This window comes from Python bivittatus, unplaced genomic scaffold, assembly GCF_059951505.1.
Source record: "Python bivittatus isolate LINGU-HERP-01145 unplaced genomic scaffold, Pbiv_v1 ctg000330_np1212, whole genome shotgun sequence".
Taxonomy (NCBI): Eukaryota; Metazoa; Chordata; class Lepidosauria; order Squamata; family Pythonidae; genus Python; species Python bivittatus.
Window position 1 is genome coordinate 35,104,048 of NW_028277058.1, and position 23,175 is coordinate 35,127,222.

The 23,175-nt window shown below is 38.9% G+C and overlaps 2 protein-coding genes across 5 annotated transcripts in view; one reads left to right on the plus strand and one right to left on the minus strand.

The window, feature by feature from the left end:
- The window catches only part of XRCC6 (X-ray repair cross complementing 6), a 27,080-nt gene extending 19,448 nt beyond the window's left edge, over window positions 1-7,632 (minus strand). For 2 of the 4 annotated variants that reach the window (XM_088140989.1, XM_088140988.1), the window contains exons 1-5: window positions 5,640-5,895; window positions 4,202-4,295; window positions 3,431-3,543; window positions 2,801-2,939; window positions 1,517-1,771 (exon numbers count right to left, since the gene is read on the minus strand). In XM_088140989.1, coding sequence (XP_087997115.1) covers window positions 1,517-1,771; window positions 2,801-2,939; window positions 3,431-3,543; window positions 4,202-4,295; window positions 5,640-5,732 — 694 coding nt within the window. In that variant the 5' untranslated portion in view covers window positions 5,733-5,895. Of the gene's footprint in view, window positions 1-1,516; window positions 1,772-2,800; window positions 2,940-3,430; window positions 3,544-4,201; window positions 4,296-5,639; window positions 5,896-5,916; window positions 6,000-7,519 lie in introns of those variants that run through there. The other 2 variants (XM_088140992.1, XM_088140991.1) reach the window with 2 other exon arrangements.
- On the plus strand, window positions 7,510-22,953 carry DESI1 (desumoylating isopeptidase 1). The gene is made up of 6 exons (XM_007425693.4): window positions 7,510-7,787; window positions 12,413-12,434; window positions 12,894-12,963; window positions 14,115-14,224; window positions 16,693-16,815; window positions 19,944-22,953. The coding sequence occupies exons 1-6, from the start codon at window positions 7,697-7,699 to the stop codon at window positions 20,035-20,037; spliced, it is 510 nt and encodes a 169-aa protein (XP_007425755.1). The 5' UTR covers window positions 7,510-7,696; the 3' UTR covers window positions 20,038-22,953.
- The last annotated feature ends 222 nt before the right edge of the window (window positions 22,954-23,175 follow it).

The following is a 23,175-nucleotide window of genomic DNA, read 5'->3' on the forward strand; positions in this document are numbered from 1 at the left end:
ACCTGCCCCCGATACCTACAAGAGAGCCGGCAGGCGGCTGAGACGCATCGAGCCCTTTTCCCGGGCGTGAGTATCGGAGGTCTCAGGCGGAGGGCGACGGACGATTACCCAGTTATTGGGGATCACGTCGGGGTCACCAGTTGTAACATTCACGCAGTTACAGCGGGCCTCCCACGAGTGAGGGGAAAGAAGACACCAAACTGATTCTCCTTCGAGGGGGGTGAGAGCGCCCAGACCGGAGTCTGGAAACCTCTTTTATTGAGTGCATCAGAGGGCTGGGTTAAGCATATCAGAGGGCTGGGTTAAGCATATATACGTCACACTACCTAATACAAGCCCATAACCATATATGATAATACATGAAACACAAGGGATCATGTGCTCCGATTGAGCACATGACAAGCTGCGGGGGCTTGCCTCCTGAAATTTGAGGCTTTTCCCCAGGTTGTTGCTGGTACTTTTCCATGCTAGCTTCCTTGTTAGCGTACAACTGATTTTACTAGTCTGCACTAACAGAAATGCCTAGCATGTGATGGGGTGTTATAATGCAACAGAAAACGCGTAAGGAACAGAAGGCAAGTGCAGTCTTCTCACCCTCACACCTTCCACCTGCCTCCCTTTTTGAGTTGCTTCCTAGCTGCATGAAACTGAGACAGAAATAAAGACAGCAAAATGAATTATCTCTGCACTGTCATCTATCTGTATTTCTGTCCCACCCAGAAAGTGCTAGAAATAAAGAAACAGAAGAAAATATGGAAAGAAATTTCTCCTTTTGTTCTTTCCTGGGTAGTTTGAGGAATCAAGAAGAGGAGGAATGGAAGATGGGTGACAGCTCTCCTGCTTTCAATTTATGACTAAAGCACAAAACAGACTGCACAGAAAGAGGCAAGCACAAATAATCATACAAGAAATAGCTGTCTTCTCTGAGTTCAGCTCAACTAATGTCCATATAGTTTTCTTGCAACCATATGGAAGTGTATGCCATTGTCTTCCTCCAAGATGCTTTTTCCAACTTTCAAGTTTTGCATACAGAGCTGGTGTTCCCTGATAGTTTCCCACACATTTAGGAAGTCGGGTGTTCGTCCATATAGCCCCCTTTTACTGCAATACCCACGACATACTGAAACACTTCACATTTCTGGACTGTACAAAACAGGAACGCTCAATCAACCTGATCACCAAAATTTAGTCCACCAGCAAGGTGTTCTAATCATGCGCATGTCAATCTAGGACTTAAGCAACATACATTCAACTCTTCATGATAATCGGTCTACCTAAATTATTTTGGGCCAGTGATCATCTCTCAGCCTAACCTACCTCACAGATCTGTTGTAAAAATAAAAGAGGTTAAGATTAATATATGCCACCTTGAGATCATTGGAGGCAGGGCAAGATATGTATGAAACAAATAATCATGCCTCCTTGTAAAGATGAGATTGAGGAAATATTGTTCACTTCTCTGAAAGGTGTCACTTTTATTCTAAATTATGCTTCACCTTTATTTTGAAATACTAACCTGTTTCTCGTAGGTCAGCAGCTTTAGTCCTAGCAAATTTGGCTTTAGTACTGTCTTGACCATGAGGGTCATCTTCATTGGTGAACAGCATGATTCTCTTGTGGCTCATCTTGAGACGGACATCACTGAAGAGATTAGAGCAAACCCAGAGTGCCTCACCTAATGAGTAGTTATCACTATGGCCAAGTGACTTCTGGAAGAGGGCTCTTCCCTGTTCCCCTTCATAGCTGGCCAACTCTAATACCCGCTTTGCACCTAGTGGGGAAAAAAAATTATTCTCAGTTCTCACAAAACCAAAGCAATATAAGAGCTAATGTTAGTGTTACATTCTAGAAATGATAGGCCAGTATTTGCAAATAATTCAACGGTTTGTCCACTGTGTTTCATTTCCAACTCAGGAAAATAATATTGTTCAGCATGGCAGGATTCTTGGACCATCAATAATTATCTTATTTTTTTCAGTTGCTAAATACATTTGTTTCAAAATAGGAAAAGTCTGAAACTAAAATTTACAGATTAATAACTTAAGTAGGAGGCTTTAAGTAGAGAACAGCAATTTGGGGAAAAATAGCATTATCTAACTGGGTAATCTCATTGGTTATTTGCATTGTTTGCCAAACTATTGTTTTAATTAATGTTGACATTAAATTGTATAACTTGGTTGTCAGCCTCCTTTTTAACATATCAAGAATGTTTTGAATTGCATTTCTGCCAGCTATCCCATCTGGTTTTATGTCATCTGATAAGCACTCTCTAACTTTTTCATGCAAATCATTAATAAAAAATGTTAAGGAATACAGGACCCAGAACCAAATCTTATGACACACTGATGAGCATTCTCTGAGTATGATCTCTCAATTCCCTAGGTCAGTGGTTCTCAAACTTTGCATTACCATACACCCCCATATGATAAATGAATTTGTGTGAACTCACCCACCCCCATGAATATACATAATGATTTTATTGGTATTAGGGTTAGCCAAGTAATAAATATACTATCTACTTCTAATAGTCAACTCTTAATTTATGTATCACAGAGCTTCTCACAATCTGAATTACATTACAGCAATTGCCCACTGCAGGATTTTGCAGGCAAAACAGGGAGCAAACCCCAGAGTGAGTTTTCACAGTGCTCCCACTGATCAGGTTTTTTTTTTAAAAAATGCAATTCTTCTAAGTTGCTTACAGTCTCCCAGATATCCTCACTCATGATTTGAGAATTCCTGCACTATGTAACCCTGGACTCTTTCATCATAGATACCCTCCATATAATTCCCTCTTTACCTGGATTGTCCAAATCCTGTAGAATATATATGTGTTTAAAATCCACTGAATTTTTATGCTGCTCAGTTCCATAAAACACAACTCCAACAAGGTCCCTTTCGTGGCTGATGATCTTGTTTTTGTATACATTCTGAATGCACTAATAAGAAAATACAAATCAGCTGGGATGAGCTGGGGTACTTATAACATAAGTACATCTAATCATCTTTTTGACAGATGTGGGATTGTAATACTCTATAAATACTTCTAAGTACGGCCACAATTTCTGACACTTGATTTTTAGGACATTTATAGCTGAAGAAATCCTGTTAGGGAGGTAACTCGTACAAGGAGCCACTGCTCCATCTACTTCAGATTGGGGAACAGATTTCCATATCTTTTGTCCTCAGGGTTTCAAACAGGAATGCTCCTCAGAGATATCAGAGTCTGAATCAAGGACCTTTTGCATACAGAGCATGTAGTCTATCTCTGAATAATACATTAATCAAGAATTTAAGAAATATTGGATTGCAGCCTCATTTCTGCCTTCACAGTAAAGGATCTTTTATTACCTCATGTTATGGTGCTACTACTCCAACACATTTCAGAATCTTTCAAACTTCCAGATGCAGAAATAAAAAGTCATCTTACCTGAATTGTCATATCAAAAGGGGTCAAATTACTATCATCAAAGGAATCAAACATGGCTGTTGAGCCATCCACTAAGAAAAGCAAAGTGTCTCGACCTCCATATTTATATTCTCCTACAGAGGTAGAAAATATTGCATTTAATGTATGTCACCTTATTTACCCAATCCAACTATTTTATATTCTTTAACTATAACTCTCACATAATCATCAGACAGTGGTTCTGAGACCAAGGATGTACATTCATATACCAGCATAGTAATTTAATATAGCTTTTTGTTTTTGTTTCAGCTCAACAGTTTGCCCATGTTGCAACTTATGATAAGACTAGCAACGATAACAGCATTAGTTTTATTAGAAGCAACCTGTTCTATTTGCTCTGATTTTTTGAGTTTTTGCAAAAAGCAAGAGCTATAGAAGGTAAAAAGTTACCAGGGACCCTTGTGTCACACCTATAGCTATACTGAGGAGAGCCTACGCTCTTCGAATTCACATAATGCTTATGTGCTTCCTATAGGCATTAGGGTAGCTGCTGTGGAAAAACCTTTTGTTTTATCCATCATGTGCCATCATATGTTTTAGGTTTTTCAGGATATTGCACCAGCTTTCACATAAAAGTGGCAAAATATTATTTATGCTACCTATCGCATTTCAAATAAATAGACGCCTGATCCCCAATATCAGTGTAACCTAGCTGCAAATTACATTTCCCTCAACACAGGGTTTATATCTGGTAAACTAACAGCATACGGATGCCCTGAAACTGACTCTTACCAATGATTTCAGCTGCTGCTTCTTCTTCCTCTTCTTCCTCCTCTCCCTCATTTCTGTAGTATGACATCCAGTTTGACATGGTTTCCCTGTGTTGCTACAAAGAATGAATGAAATAGATAAATAACAAAGGAGAAAATGAAAGGAGAAATGGGAAAACTATTCCTATATTCACACTAGTTTCCACAGATAAAAGTGTTTCCACAGACGGAAACGTGAAGACATTGTTCATGCATCCTACTTTGGCTTCAACTACAGAAACTGAATCTCCCAGTCTAAGTTTATCCATCATATCATTATTGTTTCAGTAAACAGCAACACTGCTCAATTTGCTAAACACATTACATGGGGAGTAGAAATAGGTGACATAACCATGTACCAGGCCCCTGAAATATAAATTCAAATAAATAAATAAATAAATAAATAAATAAATAAATAACAATAAAATAGCCACAGTCCAACAACATTTTGGTCATCTCTCTACTCACTACACTTTTGGAAAGACACCACTGCACCAAAGAGATTAATAAATTTGCCAAACCCTGAATTAAACAATATTCCCATAATATACAGAATAAATTACCTGTTAAAATGTTTGAGGGACAGTAAGTAAAATAAGACAATAATAAATCTAAAACTGCCCTAGAGGAGAGCCTTCTGACCTGGCAATCTCATCAACCAGCATGCTAACTTGTATATACATTTCAGCCATGACCATACATTTCTTGGCAACAGTACAAAATTCATTTGGCATTGTTTTGATCTGGTTTGATTTTGGAGTTCCTCCTAAATGAGATATACTTCCTTTACACCTGCCTTCAACACAATGATGGATAATTCTTAGCTTCCTCCATTCTTTCTTCATTGGTTCGGCAAGGGTGACCCTGTCAGAGGCTCTCAGGTCACTGAAGCTACCGAGCCTTCCCATCATATCAAGCTAGAAAGGAAAAGTGCTACGGTTTAGCACTATTATGGGTTAGGCCATTGTTTGAAACTACGCTCAAAGACAGCAACGTAATTCAATCTTATGCATGAATATTTTGAAATAGATTGTAAGGCTTTCCCCCCCCCCCCGTTTATAGGATTGTCAGCTGGACTCTATAGTACTGTACATACTTGCTAAGAATCTTGGATTCAGTACGTACATCCACTTAAGAAACTGCGCACAAAACCGTAACTTCCGTACTGTCAGGAGGGCGTGCTGCATTGCCATCCTTCCACTCCCAAAATTTCTGTCTTGGAGAATGACCACGTGGGAGAGAAGAGCTCGACTCTTCCAGGAGCCCTCCGCAGCCCCGAAGGCCCACGGGGGACCTCAGTCGCACCTTTGTGTGCCTGAGAACTGGGAAGCGCAGAGGCGGCCGGGCACGAGAGCCGGCACTCGCTGCTCCCGAAAACTGCTCTACGTGAAAGGCGTGCCTTTATTTTCTTACTTACTTACTTCATTTTTGTTGCATTGCTTTGTCTTAGTATTTTCAAACTCTAAACCGCCCTGCCTACTTGGCAGGAAAGCGCTATTATAACAGCATTGCATCAATGAATAAGCACACGCAGCGGAGTCCCAACTATTTACAGCTTCCCTTCCGGCGTTTCAGTCCCCTGCTTCATTTGCTGCCGAAGCGGACAGAACCTGTAGACGGAATATCCTTCGTCCCAATCCCACTCCCGCTTCAAATCCACCGCCGATAACAGGCAGCGCTCGCGAAAGCTCCACTTACCGAAAGTCCCCACCTGATCCCCCTTTTTCCTCCCAGACGGATTCCCGCACCGGAACCTGTCAATCACAACGAATCTCCGCCCCCTGGAAAAAAAATAAAAGCGCTGCACTGGCGAGAGGAAAGCAGGCGGTGCCATACAATACAGTGTGCTGTAGCTCTAAAAGCCTCAGTAATCCTTGTGCTCCGATTAACCGTAGATATAAAACTGAAGAGTCGCACATACGCCCGAAATTCCGATTGCCTGTACTGTAGAGGGTTTGCCTTCGTTGTTTAAGCCGAATCCGTCATTTTTTGCCTTACTTGCTGTAATTTAGTAGTACAACAATGGCAAAATCATGTTTAAAGCCTCGACGGGACTGCAGGGAAACCAAAGAAGCACGAGACGTCTTGGAGAAACTCGGTGAGGGGGGATGATGAGATGCAGTTAGGGGTACTGATTTTTTCCTATAATCTGAAAAGTGTCTTGAATGGATGGTTTAAGATTGAAAACAATTGCTTTTATTTAAATTTGGAGAATTTAACCACACACACACAACAGCACATTTTCCATAGGGATACTTGATTAAAAGAGCATACGCTATCTTTGGTGCCAACCTTTATTTACTGAGAAATTGGGAGAGTAACATATCTAATCATAGCTATTCTGCCTGAACGCGATCGGTGGAAAGACTGCTGGAGAAAGAAAAAATTCCCGGATGAGCCGACCTCCCTAGGAACGCTGCGGGCCAGCTGGTGCAAAGTTAGCTCGCCTTCTTGTGGTGCACCAGTGCAATAAAAGAACTAGCAATTGCTGGCGTCAGAACATCTCCCGTGTGTAAAAAACATTGCAGACTCCCTGGCATTGCATGCTATACGCTAAATAAATAGCTACTCGAAAAGCTTTTTTTCCCGATTTTTTGTTTTATAAGACAGCACCTAGCCGACCTAAGCTGAAAAGCTGAATAGATCACGCGCAATTAGTACATGGATAGAAGACTATCAGGAAATCCCAAGAATAAGATAGACTGGGAAGTCGAAAAAAGAACCTGGAAGAATGCAGCGGCAACCCATTTCCTTAATGTTCCCAACAATATCGACATATTCCAGGGCCTATGAAGTTACCAGAAGACTAATTCCACTTGAAGGGATTTTACCGTTTGCACGGGCAGATTTCAGCGGGCAAGAGAAAAAAGTCTAAAGGAAGCAAAGCTCATCTGGCCAACAGAACACGTTATTCTACCTATTTCTACTGAAAAAAAATGTAATCTGATACTCTTGATTTCATTCTGAAGCTCGGTTATAAATTGAATTCACGTTCTAACTACCCTCAACACGTAACCCCACCCACCAACCTCCTAGCCTCTTACCACTCGTTAAAATCTCGATTTCCCACCCCTTCCGCACATTCTAACCAATAGCGTGCAGCAAAGACAAGATCGCATTGTCCTCAATGATGCCGTCCACATGGAACAATTGCGTAAACTCTCTGGTCCCGCCTATCTACTGTTCAGCGCCTCTCCCTCACAAGAGGCCTCGTGACAAGCGGTCTACCTCGCCTTATGGGGCAACGCATGCGTAAAAGGAGTGTTCCCTCGCCGTCCTCCCTCCGCCCCTTTTCAGTCACCTTCTGTCAGTTGGTTAGCCCCGCAATAGCAGTCGCTGCCGGGAACCGCATGGAGTAGGCTGGCTGTGCTTCCCTCTGGCTTCTCTCCTTTCTTTCCCCCGCGGCCTGGGCGGGGAAGGTTGCGTTAGCCTCGGAGTCTTTCTGCAAGCTCCCCTTCCCGTTTCCTCCGCCAATGTCATGGACTCGCCTTCGATGCTGCACTCGGTGAAGCTCTACGTGTACGACCTGTCCAAGGGCATGGCTCGCCGCCTCAGCCCTATCATGCTCGGTAAGAGCAGCGAGTAGGACATGGAAACCCCGCCGCCTCCTCAGTCTGTGGTAGGCTGAGGGGAAAGAGGACGGGGTGGCTGTCCTGTCTTTACTGCCTTACGGGGGAAGAAGCGACTGCTCCAGTGACGCGGGGCTGAGGGAGCAGGCAAGCCTCCTCCGTCTCTCCCCAGGCTCCTGGAGAGAAGCGGTGAGAAGATGCGGGCTTGTGCTTCCCTTCTCCTCACCCGCCCGATGCAGGCGATGCGCGCCCGCTCTCTTTCCCGCCAGGGCTATGTGAGGGGCGGCTTTAAGAGGCTTGATGTAAAAGGCTTGATGTAAGGGACGGCTTTAAAGAGCGGTTTGCCTAGCTTAGAGTCACAACTTTTCCCGCCGACACAAAGGGAGAGGCAGAAAGGCTAAGGTCGACGCTCGAAACCCAGTCCTTTCCCAGGGTCGTTTAAGGTGGTTATAGATGGGAGCGATGATTGAAGACGGGGTGAGTTTAAAAAGCCAGGAGACAAGATGTCTGTTTCGGCATGTCAGAAAGGATGTGATAATGGGACCCATAGGAGGAATGCTTACTCACACTTTCACTTTTATAGGCAAGTTACAGCAGCGACAAAAGCAAATCTATCTCCAGGTAAAGAGTATAGTCACTATTGATGTCCCTAAACCACTGAAGTGGCAATTATTTGAATAATTAAGTAGAGAAACAACTGCATTACAAGTGTATGCTTTTGCTCTAATTCAGAAGAAGTGAAAAGTAGACCAAATCAGGGGAATTCCATTGTTCCTAAAAGAAACTGACATTGTGATTCCAGGTGCCAGTGCCACTTTTGTAACTAGCTTGTAGTTCTCCATGTAATCATTGCAAAATCTTGATCAATTCCTTACTGGCATGTGAGATAAGGGCAACTGTTCAGTATTTTAACATTCATTTGGGTTGCTTTTTGGGGGGTACCTAATAGAGATTGATCTTTTCCGTTCCTTTGGCCACTACTTTGTTTCCCACTCCAGCTAACAAACTGCAAACAAAACTTTAACAGCATCATCTTGCAAGATTTTAAACAGCTTTCATCATCCTGCCGTTAGCACTTTTTCATTGACCTATTTAACTTCATTTTCCAAAATGTCTGGCTCTAGTTCAGTGATCATGTCCACATATGTATCAATGATTTGGAGGTCTTTCCATTTAATCACATTACCTTATCTTTATCTCTTCTTTCTCTTACATTTTTGCCTTCTTTATGTTTTATTATGACCATCTTTCTGTAAAAGCTTTGCTTGATTTCTCTAATTTTCTTAAATCTCTTGTTTTTCCCATTTGGTTATTATCCTCCATTTCTTTGCTTTGCTTATTTAGATATAACTTCTTGCCCTTCTCTGGAATTCATTGTTTGGGTAGGTAATCTATTTTTCTGTTGTTGTTGCCTTTTCCTTTTGCCATTTTTCAGCTATTTTCAATGTATCAGTAGATAGCTATCTCATCATCTTTTGCTTCTGATAGCATGGAATATTTTTAATTGTTTCATCTCTAACAATATAACAGATTTCTATTAGGAATTCTTCAGGGACTCTATTGAATTTAGTTCATTAAAATATATTTATTTACTCAATTTATATTCCACCTTTTAATTCAGAGCTCAAGGCAGCATATGTAGTATGCCCTCCCCCAACTTTTCTCTACAACAACCTTGTGAGATAGATTGGGCTGCAAGAGCAGAGCAACTGACCCAAAGTCACCCAGTGTGCTTCCATGGCTGACGTGCACTAGAACCTGAGTCTCAATGTTCCTAATTCAACACCTTAGTCCCTAAATGACACTGACGCTCATATAAATCTGTTCTTTTATCTTCACCGCCTACTCAATGGCTGAGATTACATTTTCTTGGCTTTTGATCATTTTGTTTCCTTTCTTGGTTGAAGGTGGAAGTTCATGATCTGAGCTGCAGTCAGAATCATGTCTTGTTTTTATTGGCTGAGCAGAACTTCTTCATCTTTACTTGCAAAGTATATGGTCAATTTTATTCCATCTAGTAACGTCTGTGTTTACAGTAGTTTAGATTGGTGGAAAAAAGTATTTCTTATGAGCATCAAATTATCATGGCAGAATTCTGTTAGTCTGTCACCTACTTCATTTTAAATACCAAGGCCAAATGTCCCACACTATTGTATTTTAGCATTCCAGTAACATCTTTTTTTGCTTTTATATTGACAAGTTATTGCATGTCAGGATAGAACTATTCAGTATCAGCCTCCTCTGCATCTGTGGGATGCTGGGATCACCCTAACATTGAACTTCTTAATTTGGACTTGAATTGAAATCCTCCTGTCATTTTTTTAGTTGTTTCCAAGCACTGGCTTTAACACCCTTTTTGCTAATAATTATGACTACTTCATTTCTTCTCTGATGTTCTTGTTCACTGTAGGATATTTGGTGCTCTTCTGATGTGAAGTGACCCATTCCAGCTTTACAGTTCACTAATTCCCAGAATGTCAACATACACACTTGATATTTCTTCTCTGATAATATCCGCCTTGCCTTGGTTCATGATTCTAACATTCATTGTATCAACTCTGTGTGTGTGTGTGTGTGTGTGTGTGTGTGTGTAAATAAAATACACAGACACACACATAAAAGAACATACCTTTGCAGGATCAAACTTGCCTTTTGTCTCTGGGCATACCAGCAATCGAACATTCTATCAACCTTGATCCAGCCACACAATTAGCATCAGTGCTACTTATAATTGCCCTCTACTTTTCCTTGTTAAATACTGCCCCCCCAGGGGCTCATCTTCCAGGAGGACACTGCTTTTGTCATAATTGCGAATGTCAGTTGGTTTTCTTGGTAGAATAGTGGAGTGGGTTGCCATTTCTTTCTCCAGTGGATTGTGTTTAGTCTGATCCCTCATCTGTGATCTGCCTGTCAAAGGTGGCCCTTCTGGGAGTATGTACTCCCAGCAGTATAATTCATAGCATGATTGGGAAGTACATTCTCTTTTACCACTGCAAAGTGATGATCCTTGAAGGGGTTAAATCATTTAATTTCATGTATTTTAAATACATACAATTTAATCAAACTAGTTTACTTTAACTACTTGCCTATAATCAGTAATTTTCTTCTTGATGTAGCATAGTGGAACCTTTATTCTTGAAATTAATTTCTGATCAGTAAAAGTGGCAACCAGAACAGTATATGATCTTAATATTATACATCATTGACAGAATAAAATTGTGTAACTGAGAAGGAGAAAACCAAACCATCTTATCTTAAGACTATCCCCAGATTATTGATGGAAGATTATTTTTAATCCATAAAATATATCCATTCCTTTTACCTGCAAAGCAGCACTAAACTTAGATATTAAAGTTGAGTTTTTATGTATCCTCAACATACAGATGTGCATTTGCAGAGTAAATGTCTAGATGTTGAGGGATACCACAGAACTGAAGGCCAGAAAGGATAATTTTTCATAAAAATACTACAGAATCATTTGCTGTTTGTCAAAATGCTATATTTCTTTCTGTTTTTGAAAACAAGATTCAGTCAGTGATATGTTGTATGCTGCTTACTTCTTTGAATACTTTTAGTAGAAGAGCAAGATATAAATATTAAATCATTTCATTATTTTTTAATGTTTGCTTTCTTTTATTCATATCTGAACTTGCACTGTCATTGTGACAAAGAAAAGAGTAAGCATAACAAACAACTCATTGAGTTTCCACAGAATTAGAAGTACCTCCCACGCTGAACCCTGTACTAGTTAAAGCTAAACTTTTGCTTTTATTATGCATGCTTAGGCAAGTTTATCCTAAGATCTCTAATTTCCAAATAGGGATTAAAGAGGAGAGTGTATAATTTAAAAATCATCTTCCCACTTAAAAACAACTAAACAGGAAATTCAATTACTGTTAATATTTACTGAAGAATCTGCAGAGTCCAACTGCATATATGCCTCATCAAAAGCAGATACCAATATATTCAATAAAATCTGCTTCCAATTTAGTAGAAATAGTATTCAAATTTCTGTAATATGCTGGGAATTGAGCACAGGGGCAATATTCACTTGACATAATATGTTGCACTGATGATACATCATTTCTAACATATTAGGTCAGATGTAAATAAAAATAAGTAATTTATCAATAAGTTTTATTTGATCTAAGAGAAAAAATCTATTTACTCTTGTCTTAACATATTAATTATTAACATATAAATATTATGAATCAACTTTACATATTACAACACAAATCCTTTATCAGCCTGCCATACTTAGAATCTTCAGGAAAAAGAAGGAGTTCTCACAAGTTTTCAAGGAAGTGAGATAGTTAAGTCTCACCTACTGAGCTCCTTCTAAGAGAAAACTAATTTAGTGTGCATGTTACTCAAAAACTAATACTGTGTATTCTTCATGAAGACTGATATACAGCTCTTTATCAGTAGCATAAAGCTCAAGGCATACAGATGTCAGTTTGACTGAGGATAGCAGATACAGTATCTCCTTTATTGTTTTAGAAAGGTGATTTCATATACGCATATTTTAAAGAGTGTATATGAAATCATATAATGAAATGTGAATAATGATGGTTACAAACACGAAGTTGCTGATATATATTGCTTTGTTTTTCTTTTGTATACAGGTAAGCAGCTAGATGGCATCTGGTGAGTAACTAATCTTAAACTTAATTAGAATGTTCATACTGTGGGAGATCCCTACAGTTATGCTCTACATGATTTAGATAGTGTAGTCAAGGGATAAAAATTAACAGAGAAATCTAATTATTTTGGTGTAGCTACAGTCAAACAATGCAAAAAAAACCCTTTCAGTATGGAGCAGGGACAGTGGGGGAACAGAAAAAGAAAACCCCCAACACATTAATGAGAACAAACATTTGTCATAAAATTCTAATTGACTGCTGGAGGTGAGAGGTAAAAGCTGAGGGAAGAAGAATGGAACTGGAATGCCTGAAATTCTGAACATTCTGCAGTATTATACAAAATATTCTGTCAAAAGGCAGATGAGACTGAGTAATCTGTTGACATTACCTTTGATAAACTGTTTGGTAATATACTGGCTAAAGATTTACTCTTTCTTTTAACCTACTGTTTATTTATTCCCAGGCACACCTCCATAGTTGTCCACAGGGATGAATTCTTCTATGGTAGTGGGGGAATTTCAAGTTGTCCACCTGTAAGTTTACAGGAGTCTCAGAAGTTATTTGTCTTTTTTGTCTCTCTTTTTGTCTCTGATTTTTCTTAAAACCAGTTGATTTTAATTTATTTATTTTTGTAGTTTTTGAAATTAGTATTACCATTGTTACATAGGGAGACTATATACCAGTAATCACTTATATAATCTGAAGAAGAGATAGTTAGAAATGAAATAACTAAACAAAGCTTTGATTAAAATGGATAAAGGAGGAATAGATGATAAATGAAATTTTAAAGTGAGGAGGAGATTATTGTTATTATCCTGGCTTTCTACTAAGAGGGCATTTAAGGCAATTAGAAAAATAAGATGTAAAAAAAATAGGGTTTACCCAAATATCTTGCTGCCTGAGGTAAAAGACAAGAAATTAACTAGTTTTGCAGTAGATTCTTAACATCAACAGTGGCAATGGGATAGGATCCTTCATCAGACTTGAGGACAGTTTATGGAAACAAGACAAGCTATTCTATATCCCTAAACTCTGAGAAGAGTGGCTGGAGTGCACAGGAAAAACACCCTGGGACTGCCACCCCTTACCCCTGTAGCTTCTATTGCCTGGATAGTTGCCTCACATTACCTAACATTAGGCCTTGCTCTGTCTATTGTACAGTATCCTTTGCTTTGAATATTAGTAATCTTTTCAACTCTCCACAACTTGGTTTAAATAAAAGATCTTTCTTTCTGAATCTCATTTTCTAATGCCATCATGATGCAGCCAATGCTGATTTTAGTTTAGCCTTGTGCATTAGGTTGTGTTTGTGTACTGAAATGTGAAATTTAAGAGATGTATCCCCACAATTGAGAAACTGAAGTCCTGAGCCCTCTTCTAAAGCCATAGTATTTCTCTCTTCTGTAAGACAAGATGCGGGGAAGGGGGGGAACCTCATCACTATCAAAAGCAAAGGTATTTTTCTTTTCCTGCTGTTCCACATCTCCAGATTAAGATTATATGAGGATCCTTTGAATGTGACCGTTTTACTAGTGATAGCAAATGTGAGCAAGTTCTGAAAGTCTGCAGTTGATGTGAACAAATTGTGGAAGTTTGCATAAAATGTTCAGCTTAAATTGTTCTGTAAAAGATAATGAGAAATTTTCTTGATGACTTAATAACCTAATGAATATAAATTTTATAGGGTGGAACACTGCTTGGGCCTCCAGATTCTATTGTAGATCTGGGATATACTGAAGTTTCAGAAGAGCTCTTCTTAGAATACTTGTCCTCATTGGGGGAATCTATATTCCGGTGAGACTCTGGTGTTTAGTTTCTATTCTAATATTCTGTGAAGGGAAAAATTAATTAGAGTTCACATAAACATACTTTTTATGTTTTATGTAAGTTTTATGTAAAATTCTGAAATTATATGCATACACTATATTTGAAATCACCTCAGATATTAGAATACAGTATGAGGATAAACTAGGCAGAGTCATACTATGCTGATTACATTTGCTGCTTAATTGTTGTAATGTCACCTCTGAATTGATTTACTGTAGAATAGAAGGTTTGTATAAAGCAAACTAACTATAGTTAATATTCTTGTTTCTGGCCATGTAATCCTTTAAATAGAATTAGAAAAGATACACCCTCTGTTTATTCAGTCATTGATTATCCTATATCAAAACACTGAAGTATTTAATTACATGTTCTTTTTTTCTCCCTCATTGATGAGAAGTAGACTATCTTGGATCATTCCCCTTCTATATTTTTATCTCATGGTTTATTGAGCAGTGCAATTGTACAAAGTATTACAGATATGTGATTATTAACACAATAAAAAATGCTATTAGCAAAAACACATAAAAGCAGTAGAGGATAGAAATTTAGATTAAGTGTTGACCAACTACAGGTAGTCCTTGTTTAGCGACTGCCTCATTTAGCAACCATTGCAGTTACAACAGTGATGAAAAAGTAACTTTATGACCAATCCTCACATTTACAACCTTCACAGGTCTGTAAAGCAAAGCAAAGCTGAAGTAAGATCATAAGCACAGTCGCAGTTTCACAGTGACCACTTCATTTAACAACTGAATTGTGAGTCCCAATTGTGGTCACTAAACAAAGATTATCTGGAGACGGTTGGGATTAAGTTAGAACATTTTTATAACAATTGCTTTTCAAAATAATTTGATTTGATCTTTATAAATAAAATTTGCACTAGCACTTGTATTGTCTCTTAGTATTACACATATAGATATTGCAGAGCAATTGCAACTGTGATATGTAAGTTTTAAATGGTTTCTGCTTTCCTTTTTTTAAAATAAGAACTTTATTATATTGTATTTCAAAGTACAATTAAAATACAATAAGTACAGCAAAGAAAGAAGATGGAACTAAAAGAAAAAAGACTAAAACTATAATAGTGAAGATAGATAGAAAATTGAAGCAGAAAATGACTTCCAACTATCTCCAATATAGATATACATACAAATTTTTTAAAAATTAATCTCTTACCACTAATTAATCCAAGTTCACATTATTTCTATCAGCACAAACCGTCTAATCATTAAATCCCACAATCAAAACCTCATTTTTTTCCCACACAAGCACATAATCTAAGAAGGGCTGCCATAAGGAGACAAATTTAGAAACAGTATTATCTCTTATTAACACTGTTAACTTCGCCATTTGAGCCAAATCCATTAATTTAATGATCCATTTTTCCACTGTAGGTATTTGTGGATCCTTCCATCTTTGCACATATAAAGTCTTGCAGCTCTGATCATATACAAAGGCCGAGTTCCATATTGTTTCTCCAATCCTTTCTCCATCAAACCCAGAACAGTTCTGGTTTTTTTTTAATATTCACTTTAAGAATCTTTTGAATAACAATATATATCTGATCCAAAATTTTTTTAGCCTTTTCACTGGTCCATGGTTTCTGCTTTCCAATATGCAAGAAAACCACTTATTGGGCATGTATGGAAGCCACGTTGCTAATTGTTGTATTTAGATAGGACACCAGTAGAGTGAGGATGATTAATCAGCTTCTTGCCCTTGGTTTATTTTAGATGCCAACAAAATATGTATTTTCTTCAATATATTTTGAAGAAACCAATAGAAGGTCAGCCTGACTAGGAGAAACTGTAGGCAGAAAAGAGTTAACGAATCCATTCTAGCTTCTGTATTTGAAATTTCTGCCTGAACACTGACTTTTTAAAAACAATACTGACTGTACTCTGTTCCCATAGACATACAGTATAGCAATCCTACCTGTGCATTCTTTATGTTTTCAATTGCATGTGGAGGGAATTGGCATCACACTTGCTCTCTTTGTTGTATCCATATCATCACTTTCCAATGTCATGCATTGGAGGGAAATGTGTCAAACAGGAGGACTGCTATAGTTATATAGGCTCACTGTATGATTTAAACACCCAGTATCTTGAACTGCAGAGGGAGCCTATACATATACAGGCAACTATCTACTTGATATCATTTACCAACAATACAAGGAAAACAGCAGACCTAGGTGACAGAGGTGTGATAGAGGGAGAACAGTCAGCAGTCATGATCCTGGTCTCCTCCTCAGTGTATAAATAGCTCAAAGAGGATGCAGTTAGCTTTTGGTCTGAACTGTAATTGTAAAGCTGTAATTATGAATTGTCTTTATATGCTGTATATGTTATTCTAGAGTCCTTGTCTTATTTTGAGACTTTTTCTGTTTACTTCTTACTCATGTTCATTCTGTTTGATTTTTTGGGGGGTCACAGTGGAGAGTCCTATAATCTTTTTGATCATAACTGTAATACGTTCAGCAATGAAGTGGCACAATTCTTGACAGGGAGAAAGATCCCTTCCTATATTACAGATCTTCCATCTGAAGTCCTTGCAACGTAAGTGAATTCCTTTTTTTATATGGTATACCATGTTTTTACTGCTATTTTGCATACCAAGTTTAACAGCCATGCCTTTTCAGAAATTTTAAGGGCATGCTCTGATGACAGCTTGGGACAGTGATCTGCCTCCTAAGCTCACCTACAAGCAAATGACCCTAGTCTAAACTATATCAAACATATTAAAAATAAAAAACAAAAGTATTCTTAAACTGGTCACTCCAGTGTTGAAGAAAGCAGAGAACCACAAGTCCCAACTACAGAATATGCTCCCAATTCATATCAGGAGCTAAATTAACTTTCTTCTGAAAATTCTTTTCTAGGGTTTGCCACCACCAGTGGTAATTCGGTATACAATAACTTTTAGGGACAAATAAGAGCTAAAGTATATGGTTGGAGGGCATAAAGCCTCAGACTAAATCAGCTGTAGCATGCAGTCTAAAATATATGGCAGGGAAACATGTTTTTATGGTATTACACATTGTATTGTGGCAGAAATAGATGCGCAGCAACTCCATCCTTTGCCAAGAACATAGGAACATGCTTTGGGCTGTAGGTAGCTGCCATTAAAGCATTATACAGTGTGTGTGAGTGCCAGCATCCACCAACAGGGTTAGAGAACCTTGTGTTGTCTGGGACTCACTACTATTAAAAGTAGTAGTACTAGCTGCAGTACTAGTATTTGAGTCCCAGGGTCCTAGAACAGGGCAGGGATTTCCAGGTGTAAGATTGACTGGTTTGGTATTAAAACTAAAGGCTTGTTTCAATTGTTTTCCTTTTTAAAAGTTGCAGGAAAGTATAATTTCATTTCTTAGTGGTGTGCCATCAAAACCAGGAAGCTGCAAAAAAAGGGGTACAGGTAGTCCTTGTTTAATGACCATTTGTTCAGCAACCATTCGAAGTTATGGCAGCACTGAATTACTGGTACTTATGCTCAGTCCCTGAAGTTATGGCCGTTGCAGCGCCCCCTTGCTCACATGATCAAAATTTGGGTGTTTGGCAGCCTGACCACACTTAAGACCACAGGGATGCTTCAACTCCCCCCACCCCCCATCTCTGCCCTTTTGTCTGCCCTGCACAGCAGCACTCCTTGGCAGCAACACCGGTAGGGTTGTGGGGCTGAAGTAGAGGCCCAGGGGGCTCCAGCATTCTCAGCTGGCTGCCACCATCCCGGGCCTCTACTTCAGCCCCAGTCCTGGACTGCCACCAAAGAGTGCTGCCCTAAGCCCTGCACTATGGCCAGCCATCCCAGCACCACAGTGCTAAACCCCAACCACATCTGCTGCCCTGCACTCTGCCAGCCCTGCTGTGCCCAGCTGACCTTCACTGTCTTCTTCCTCCCACTGCTGATGAGGTATTCCCAGCCTGGCCCTATGAGAGGCAGCTGCTGGCCATGCCAGGTCTTTTTCCTGACTCCACGCATGCTGTTCTCCAAATCACACCCACCTTTTTCCAAATTGCACCAGCCTTTCTCCAAATCATGCCTGCCATTCTCATGATGCTTCAGAAGACTTCTGAGGCCTTCCGAGGCATCACGAGAAGGGCATGCACAATTTGAAGAACAGCGTAATGGCCTCAGGTAGAAGGCCTGGCATGGCCAGCAGCTGCCTTGCATAGGGCCAGGCCAGACACGCTTCGTCAACAGCAGGAGGAAGAAGACGGTGAAGGGTCAGCTGGGCGTGGCAAGGCCAGTGGAATGCAGGGCAGTGGGGGCAGCTGGGGCTTTACATTGTGGCACTGGGGTGGCTGGCTGCAGTGTAGAGCTTGAGGCAGTACTCCTCAGTGGCAGTGCCAGCAGTGCTGGGACTGAAGTAGAGGCCCAGGGCAATGGCAGAGGTGGGGGTGAATATATCGGGCAGAGTGATAATCACAAACACTCCTGTTTGTGCAGAGCGCAGCAAAAACTCCAGGAAAATATTAGCTATGACAGCAAACACAATGTAATGTCCATTTCTTGTTTCTAAAAGAAATCCAGTCAGAAAATATATACTAACTGGTGTTTATTGATAAAAATGCAAAATTCCATAAAATGCAAATATCATACAAAATATAAAGAAAAACACATCTTCTCATTTAATGTAGCATCCAAGACTTATTAGCAACACAAGCTTAACAAAATCTCTAGCTACAAACTCTTAGAGAAGAGGTACACTACTTGGTAATTTGTTACAACTACGTAGCCCATAAAACCTACATAGTGGCTAACACTAAAACAACTACCAACTACTCAGAGAGGCTGAACATTTTCCTCCCCTTGTATTATAGCTCTATGCCACCCCCACTGGGTAACTAGCATACACACGCCAATAGGTGGCAGTAAATAGCACAATACACAACACACAATAACAGGTGTTTTTCACATGATCTCTGTAGTCAAAATATTATTTGTTATTGTTGTAAAGATAACGGGATGAATCCTTTCCCATGAGAAAGAAAATCCTGACAGAATAGGTGGATGGGGAGAGTTCAAGGGAAGGCAGTCTCTTACCTTACTGAGGCTCGGGGCTGGGAGGGACCAAGCCAGAAATGGCTTGGATCGCGGTGGTTCCTTGCCTAACGATCGGTGGGATTTGGTTAACGATGGCAACGGGGACTGCCAGGATTTCCGTTGCTAAGCAATGCGGTCACGTGACATCACACCGTGCAACCACATCGCTTAGTGACAGAAATTCCGGCTCCAGTTACCGTTATTAACTGAGGACTACCTGTATGCAGAAAAAAGAATTAAGTGGACAGCCTACCCCTGTCCTAATATATTGTATATGTTCTTAGGGCACACTTCAATGTGCTTAGCAATTCACTGTCAAAATATATAATTGCAGGGTAATTTAGTATCTAGTGCTGCAGAGCCATGAAACAAAGAAACACAAAGCCCTCAGAAAAGAAGAACTAATTCCATGTCTCTGGATTCTCTGATATTATAGAGAAGGGTCTGGATTGGCTTCCCTTTTCTTTATTTTCCTTTACAGATGACTAAGATATTATCATAGGATAATTTCTCTACTGTATATATGTCACAGTCTGTGCTGAATATAAATAGTTGTTTGTTTTTAAATTTAACTTTTTTAGTTACAAAGTGATTTGAAAGCTTAAACATACTCTTCTCCCATGCTTCTTTGCTGCTGCAGACCATTTGGACAAGCACTACGGCCACTTCTTGACTCCATCCAGATCCAGCCACCTGGAGGAAATACTTTTAGCAGACATAATGGACAGAGCTAGCAGACACAGTGAAAAATGTCTCAACTCACAAGGGCATTTCCTTTCAAACTCCACTGTATTAGATTCCTGTCTTATAAATTCATGCCAGGGTTCAAAAGTGGCATTTCAGACTTTATAGGGAGAATATTTATTGAATTGCATGTCATGTGGTGCTACCAGAAAAATATGGTCATAAAATCAAATAATGTATTTACTTATTAAAGCTGTTTTTGTCTTGGTTCACTTTTTTACTATTCCCTGCTAAGAAAGTGGAGATTAGGAAATCTGCCTGCACAGTTTAAAATAACAGGGATACCTTAGTTATCCCTTCCCAAACTTACTTATTTTCATTACCCTTGTTACAGTATTTGTGTAACCCCAAAGGTGTGAATTTAACAATATTAAATAACAATAAGCTTGAACAGACTTTTAACTTTTTGTAGGAGAAAAAAACTAAAAATATTCACTGTGAAATTATTTTGAGAAATACTTCTTAAATAGAAAATATAAACCAGTTTTGCAATAGAAGTATACAGTAATAGATTTCTAAGTTTGGATGGGTGATGCCAAAAAGAACTATTGCCTGTCTTTAAAATCTGATCCTTCCAAAACCAGAAAGAATAGCCCTTAACCGTTACACTATGTTAATCCTTTGTATGGCGGGCGGGGGGGGGGTAGAAATTAAGGTCTTACTGTAAGCAGTGATACCATGTTATGAGGAAGGCAACTAAATGAATTTGACTAATACAACAAATAACTTCTATCATTATTTTCACAAGATGACAATACTTATAGAATAGACAAATTTCAGATAAGAGTGTAGATTAGTAATGTACCCTTCTGGAAGTACGTCCAGAATAAATTTTAAGACCTACTATTTTAAGTCTGAGATTTAAATCTATAAATATGGTTATATCCAATGAATTGGTTATATCCATTCATATAAGCGCTCTCTTCTCTATATGTCGGCATCCAGTTTGAATCAGGAATGTCTTGTAGCTGCTTTTTAAAACAGAAATTGGCTATTTAACAGTGTTGGGGGCCCAGTTCACTTTTTCCTACAAATACTTGTAACAGAACACTTGGGTCACTTATTTAGGAGCAAACAATTATAATATGCTCTTCTTTCTTCTCTCTACTGAGCATGATTAAGAAAGCATTATATGGCAATGACAGCTACTCTCTGAGAATATTCTGCTTAAACACACACACACTTCCCTCAAATTCAGACAACTTCATTATATCAGATTTTAATTAATTGAATTGGATGTTTTTCAAGCACTAGGAGGTCTGTGACCTTTTCCTTTGAGAGGCTATTAATTTGTCTCCACTTTCTGCTAATACTTGGGAAGAACATAAGAAAATCTGCTAATACTGAGAGATAATATTCATTTGTACCATTACATACTGTGCTGAGTATAAAATACAAACCTAGTAAAGTACTAAATTGCAGGCTAAAGGTATTTTGACCAATTTTTTTAGGTGAACTGTCCCCTATCTGGTCTTACTGTAGCTGTGATGGACCACAAGCCCCATTCTCTCTAAATGTTACAGGACTGCTTGCTGGGATTTGTAGGCCAAAGATACTGGTGGATGCAGGATGAGAAAACAGGCTCAAAAAAAATTCCAGCTAGGGAAAACTTGAGTTGTCCTTCCTTATGACAAATAGAAAGGACTAGGTGCATAGAATGGCAGAGAAATGAGATAGGATGCTTCACTGATTGCATGCTTTTGAAATGCCTCAGAACTCTTGTGCTGAATTTTCAGATTGCAATCTGGTAACAAAGTATTTTTCTATTACAGAAATATTTTATACCTATATTGATTATTGCAACAGTGTAAGAATTGGAGTGACGGTGAATCTGGTTCTGAATATTCTTTCAATATGAATATTGTATCTGCTTTTAGAACCGCGTCTCTATCACAATTGTCATGGATGCATGACAGGGGAGAAGAGCTGCAGATATAAGCCTTTCTAAAAATTTACTCCATAACATAGTGGAAGCACTAACTGATTTCTTAAAGAGTAACTTCTTAAAAGCTACATCCAAAACGCATATACTTCCTTGTGAGGTCCAGAAAGTCATGCTTTCTAGTAAGCCTGTTTTGGATTGTAGTTTTAATAATGGTAATTGTTTTTCTTGTGTGTAAATGTTTTGATCATTCCTTCTGTCAATTTTTTAATGTACGTTTCTCCATTTAATTAGTACATCTGAGCATGTGGAGAAATGAAGAAAGTCCTGGTATTTATTTGATCATCTTTTTGGAACTTTCCTTCCTATAACTTTAGGAAATGCAATGTAAATTCATGTTTACTCAGAAATAAGTATTTTTTCCTGCAGGATTTATTCCCAAGCAGGTTTGCAACCTTAGGTGTCTTCACTAAGGATTGCAACCATAGCTATCTTCACTAGAGTTAAAAGGAAGATTATACTTGTTGCATTATTGATCATGTTGTCCTCCCTACTGCTTCCAATAAAGAAATGACTCTTTTGCTATTCTGTAATACAGTGTAGGCTCTATTTTCAGTGATGTGCAATAATATTTAGAGCTTCACTGAGCAGAGTCCTAAAAGAGGCTGCATTTCAACACTGGCTCTCAATTCTAAAATATGAATGAATTGTATGTTGTATCCCACACCAGTTGACACTGTCAATTGACTAAGGGCAGTCTGTAGACAACTGGCCTGCTTTATAATTGTTGAAAAATATAGCTGCATTCATATCCAGCATTTTCCCCCATCCCTTATATTATAAGTCTATATAAAGTATAAAACATGTACATGTATTTAAATGGATACATTTTTAACCTGTCAATTGACATGGAAAGCTGAACAGCCTGTGTATGACAGCAGAGGTCTGGCTTAATTAACAGGTCTGTCATTTCTAGGAATTCTTTATTGTTCTTGTTTTATAATTAAAATAAAGCCTTTGTCAGAACCCACTTGAGTTTGCTTGTTTTATTTTGGCATTGCTGCCTTCCTGTTTATCTTGATAGTTATAATCTAAAATGTCATCATTCTAAAGAGGGTCTGTACTATGCCAGAGAAAGGAAACCCTCTAGACACTATAGCACTCACTGGGTAAAATATGTTAATTGCATAAAATGAGCCCTAAATAGCTTTCTCTTACTGTCTGCTGCATGCTTAACAGAGAAAAG

Coding starts and splice junctions, on each gene's coding strand:
- DESI1 (XM_007425693.4), top strand. CDS start 7,697: ATGGACTCGCCTTCGATGCTGCACTCGGTGAAGCTCTACGTGTACGAC. Junction 12,435..12,893: donor AAGCAGCTAGATGGCATCTG/GTGAGTAACTAA, acceptor ATTTATTCCCAG/GCACACCTCCATAGTTGTCC. Junction 16,816..19,943: donor CCATCTGAAGTCCTTGCAAC/GTAAGTGAATTC, acceptor TTGCTGCTGCAG/ACCATTTGGACAAGCACTAC.